The sequence below is a fragment of the Salvia miltiorrhiza genome, chromosome 2, assembly GCF_028751815.1.
Source record: "Salvia miltiorrhiza cultivar Shanhuang (shh) chromosome 2, IMPLAD_Smil_shh, whole genome shotgun sequence".
NCBI classification, from domain to species: Eukaryota; Viridiplantae; Streptophyta; class Magnoliopsida; order Lamiales; family Lamiaceae; genus Salvia; species Salvia miltiorrhiza.
The window spans coordinates 1026378-1031499 of record NC_080388.1 but is presented as its reverse complement, the minus strand read 5'-3'; the positions used below and the strand labels follow the sequence as shown (position 1 = coordinate 1031499).

Genomic DNA, 5122 nt, shown 5'->3' with positions numbered 1-5122 from the left:
AGCTCTGCTACCAGAGCAGAGCAGAGCTCGATTTCAGCTCTGCTACCAGAGCAGAGCACAACTCGACTTAGCAGAGCTGGATTTCAGCTCTGCTACCAGAGCAGAGCACACCTCGACTTCAGCTCTGCTACCAGAGCAGAGCTCGGTTTCAGCTCTGCTACCAGAGCAGAGCACAGCTCGACTTCAGCTCTGCTACTAGAGCAGAGACAACTATGATGCCAGAGCAGACTCGACTCTGATTCAGCTCTGGGTCCAGAGCAGAGATAGCTCGGACGTCAGAGCAGAATCACTCAGAGGGCAGAGCAGCTGGAGACCAGAGCAGCTTCAGCACGGTGGCCTGAGTATCCATCAGCTCAGGGCCAAAGCAGAGACTGCTCGGTTGCCAGAGCTACTAAAAACTAACAAAAGAAAAGAAACTATAACTTCATCCTTATTCAACCAGCATGTCTATAAATCCTTAATATCTCAAAGTACTTCATTCACTAGTTCCATCATCAAAATATAATAACTCAATCTATCGGGATATCTCATCTCGTCATATGCTATTGTTTATATCTCAGTGCTCTTAATAATAAATCTCTCAATAATTATAATGAGGAAAAATGCGGGGTGTTACATATTTTAATTTTAATATTAAGATACATAACTAACTTTTTATTTACTTATTTTTTATAATTTTTACATCAACTTAAAAATCATTTCATAATCTTTAATTTAACATTCATATTGAATATTTTTTTTATAAATCAAAATTAATAATTTTTCAAAAATAATTAAAATAGAAAAAAGAAAAAGAAGATATAAAATTTGGAGGGAAAAATTATGAGAAGAGAGAAAAATTGGAGGTAAAAAAACTCATCTTTTATATAATATATAGATATAGATGGGAGACCATAACCTCCACATTTCTTTCTTACTCAGTTTTATGGCAGACTTTACATTAGAGTAAGAACTTTTACACGTTTCTAATTTTTCAAATAAATTATAAATTTTACTTTCGTTTTTTTTTGGGGGCGAAAAAAAGTGCATTATATATTCAAATCTAATTGAACAACATGAAAAAGTCAATCGAAAAATCGAACTTCCAGATCATTAAATTAACTGCAAATCTAGCAAGTTCATGCGTCGTCTTAACAGTGTATGTTATTAACTGCAAATCTAGCAAGTTCATGCGTCGTCTTAACAGTGTATGTTTTTTTTTCATCAAAGCTTTAGTATTGGCTGTCCGTCGAAGGTGCCCCTATCAATAACAATAATTTTCAGTCATGTACAATATAATATACTCCCTCTGTTCGCAAAATTATGTAAAAATTACTATATCGGGCGTCCGTAAGATTATGTCACTTTTCTTTTAAAGCAATGGTCCCACCATTCTCTTTAATATTTTATCGTTACTAACACTCTTTATTTACAAAAAACTCATCCCAAATTCAATCTCAACCACACATCTCATAAAGTGGTGGGACCCTTTCTCCACTACATCTAAATCATCACCAATTTTATTAAATCTTGTGCACAAGGAATTTTACATAATCTTGGCGGACGGAGGGAGTAATTGATAATATAAGTGTAAGATTAAAGGCTTTTTGTCTTAAAATAATTACAATTAAAAACACTACACTTAAAAAAGTACTCTCTCCGTCCCATTGATCTTGTTTTGCAATGATTTTACATTACAAACAATATGGTCCCACACTTTGACACACTTTTATAACAATAATTTAATTCTCCTTAATAACTGTGTCCAAAAAAATGAGACAGAGGAAGTAATAGATTTATTTATCTGCTCAACACATTATTTACCAAATATTTTTGAAACTCTTTTTTTTTTGGCCAAATGAAATACTCCCTCCGTCTGCCAAAATTATGTAAAAATTACTATATTTGGCGTCCGCCAAGATTATGTCACTTTTCTTTTATGGCAATGGTCCCACCATCTTCTTTAATATTTTATCCTTACTAACACTCTTTATTTACAAAAAACCCACTCAAAACTCAATCTCAACCACACATCTCATAAAGTGGTGGGACCCTTTCTCCATTACATCAAAATCATCACTAATTTTATTAAATCCCGTGCCCAATCAATTTTACATAATTTTGGCGGACGGAGGGAGTACTATTTATGAAGGATAGAGAGAGTAAAAATAGGTCAGCTCAATCGAGCCCAAAACAGAAATGTGAGGCCCAATACTTACTCTTGTGACTAGTTCTGGTACCAAAAGGCCCAATACACGAACTAGTTGAAGTTGTCAACAAAAATAAAAAATAAAAAGTGGAGCTTCGGGAGAAAACTGCTATGGCGACGCCGCTGCTTCAGAAACCCTCAATCCAGAAGCTTTGAATCCGTCCATTTCCAGGCAAGTCGTTTATCATTTCCCAACACAACTTCTATTTCTATCAAACATGATTGCAATTGCACGCAGGAATCTCTCCTGTTTATGGATAAACCCTAATTCATTTATCTGCAACTCCAATGCTCATTTCTTCCCGTCATTCCATTTCTTCTCCACTTGGACGGTGAAAAAACTAATCCCTAACCCTGAAATCTACGATCTATTGCTCAACAAACACCAATTTCCTCCTGATTTAGCTTCACTAGCTTCATCGTGTTTACCTAAATCTTGTAGCCCCATAACAGCTGATTCAGTAGTGTCATTCCTCAAAGAGAATAGCTTTACGGTTACTCAGCTGCAGAAAGTCGTCACATGTCATCATTCTCGAATTCTAGGGTTTACTATTGAGAGCATGAATTTCAAATTCAATGTATTCCAAAATTTAGGCCTCTCCCCCAAGGAGATTGCCAAGGTAGTATCCGAAAATCCGGTTATTTTACATTCAAGTTATGAGAATAGGATCATTCCCAAATTATCGACGCTAAAGTGCTTGCTGGGATCCGATCATGATCTGGCCAGACTTTTGAAACGATGCAGCTGGTTTCTGTTAGTCGATTTGGAGAAAACCTTAATGCCAAATATGGAAATCTTGAAGAGCTGTAGCATACCAATGGAGCGTATCCTTCATTTTCTTCATCTTCGCCCGAGATGTTTCTTGGTCAAGCCGGATATTATGCGGAAATCTGTAGTCAGGGCTATAGAATTTGGGGTCCCTTGGACTTCAGGCGTTTTTATCCAAGCTTTGAATCTTTTCACTTATATGAGTGAAGGGATGTGGGAAGTCAAGGTGCAAACGCTCCGCGATTTGGGACTTTCTGATGATGATATACTCACAATATTTTGGAAGCAACCATTGGTTTTCTCGCAATCTGGGAAGAAAATGAAGAATGTCACAGAGCTTCTGCTTGCTACCGGTAAGTACGATGCATCCAGCATTGTCACTTGTCCAGTAGCACTCATGTGCAGTACGAAGAAGAGGCTTGAGCCGCGTCTGCAAATACTTCGACTCTTGGAAAGTAGGAGTCTGATTGAAAAGTGGCCAGCACTTTCAACTGTTGCTATATTAACGGAGGATAGATTTTTTGACAGACTCGTTAAGCCTTATTGTGATGAGCTTGGCAAAGAACACATCACAAAGATATATGTCGAAGACAGAAAGCGATGAAGCTTTGTAAGCAACGATTTTCGCCTTTGCAATCGGAAGGTCAAAGTTTTGGTCCCTGTCCTGCTGTGAGTTTGAAAGCATACTGTGATGATGCGGCGTCGGAGGGTTGATGCAGTTGGGGAAGGCCTTGAGCTAGCTAAAGGAACCATGGTGATTCAAATGGATTGTAAGTTTATATTCTAAACTTTCTTATATTGGATGCATTTTTGAAGCAATTGCAGTAGAGTTGGAGGTGACTGGATTCAGCTGAGTTTGGAGGAGTGAATATGATTTTTTTTTTGGTAAATCAGTAGGCGAAATATGCTGTTGTGAATCCTTGTGGCTTTTGCCAGTGTTTCTCAATTTCTCATCTAATTAATGGAACTTCCTTCTATTTCTCAAGACATTTTGAGTTAACACTAGTATGCCCGCTCAAGCGATGCACGACCAATGTTGAAATTGAACGATATTATAAGTAAATGTAAACATAAATCTCAATAAAAAAAAAGTCGAAGTTATGAACGGCATATTCTCAATAAACACATGAATTTGAAAATATTGAAATTTTCAATTTTTGAAATACCAATTAATTATTTATAATTGATAAAAATGAACAAATATAAGTTTAATATTTTTAGTTGCATTAAATTGTTATAATAGAAAAAATATAAATAGAAAATATTAAAAATAATTTCTAACAATAAAATAAAAATAGAAAAAGGAATGATATAGAAAAAAAAAATGAAGAGCCGTGGCATCTAAAGAAAGAAGATATGAGACAGGAGAGGATAGATGAGACAGGGGAGAGAAAAAAAAATAATTTTGTGACTTTAAACGATAACAACTTATTTATTTTAAATTTATTTTTTATAATTTTTACATCAAATTAAAGATCTTGTCATCATCTTTAATTTAACATCCATATTGAATATATTTTTTTATGAATCAAAATTGATGATTTTTAAAGAGAATCAAAATAAAAAAGAAAAGTGGGGAGAGAGAAATTTTGGTGGGAAAAAGTTTACGTTAAACTCATTTTTTATATATTATATAGATTGGAAATGTCAGTCATAGAGTAGAATTTTTTTTTTTTTTTTTTGAGAAGGCGAGGATAAATTTATTGCACACAAGAACATGGGACGTGGAGATGACCCACCACAAAGGACGGGGGTTCATTCCAAACATGATGTGTAGTAATACCTTTCGCAATTTTTGCTAGACAATGAGCAATAATATTAAACTCTCTCTTAACATGACGGACATGGAAACTCGGAATTGATGATAAAATACTACGGCAAAAACGAGCGATGATGCCCGACTCCGTAATGTTTCTCTCTGTTGAATGAATCGCATCACACGCTCGTTTACTATCCGTCTCCACATGGCCATGCTCATACCCCATTCAACCATGACAATGCCTCCTCAATTTCAATCAATTCTCCCTCCTCCACGCTGCAACGTCCCGGCAGTTTTATGGATTTTTCGGTGATAAACCCACCCTCATGATTACGAATAACAATGCCTACTCCCATAGATTGGTCCTCCTGGAAAAAGGCAGCGTCAACTCCAACTTTCACAAAAC

At 35.9% G+C, this 5122-nt stretch overlaps 1 protein-coding gene across 1 annotated transcript; it reads left to right on the top strand.

The window, feature by feature from the left end:
* Window positions 1–2406: 2406 nt before the first annotated feature.
* Window positions 2407–3561, top strand: LOC131013697 (uncharacterized). The gene has a single exon (XM_057941821.1). It carries the CDS (start codon window positions 2407–2409, stop codon window positions 3559–3561), a length of 1155 nt encoding a protein of 384 aa, XP_057797804.1.
* The last annotated feature ends 1561 nt before the right edge of the window (window positions 3562–5122 follow it).

Excerpts from the sequence above, each read along its gene's own strand:
- LOC131013697 (XM_057941821.1), top strand. The coding sequence starts at position 2,407 with ATGATTGCAATTGCACGCAGGAATCTCTCCTGTTTATGGATAAACCCT.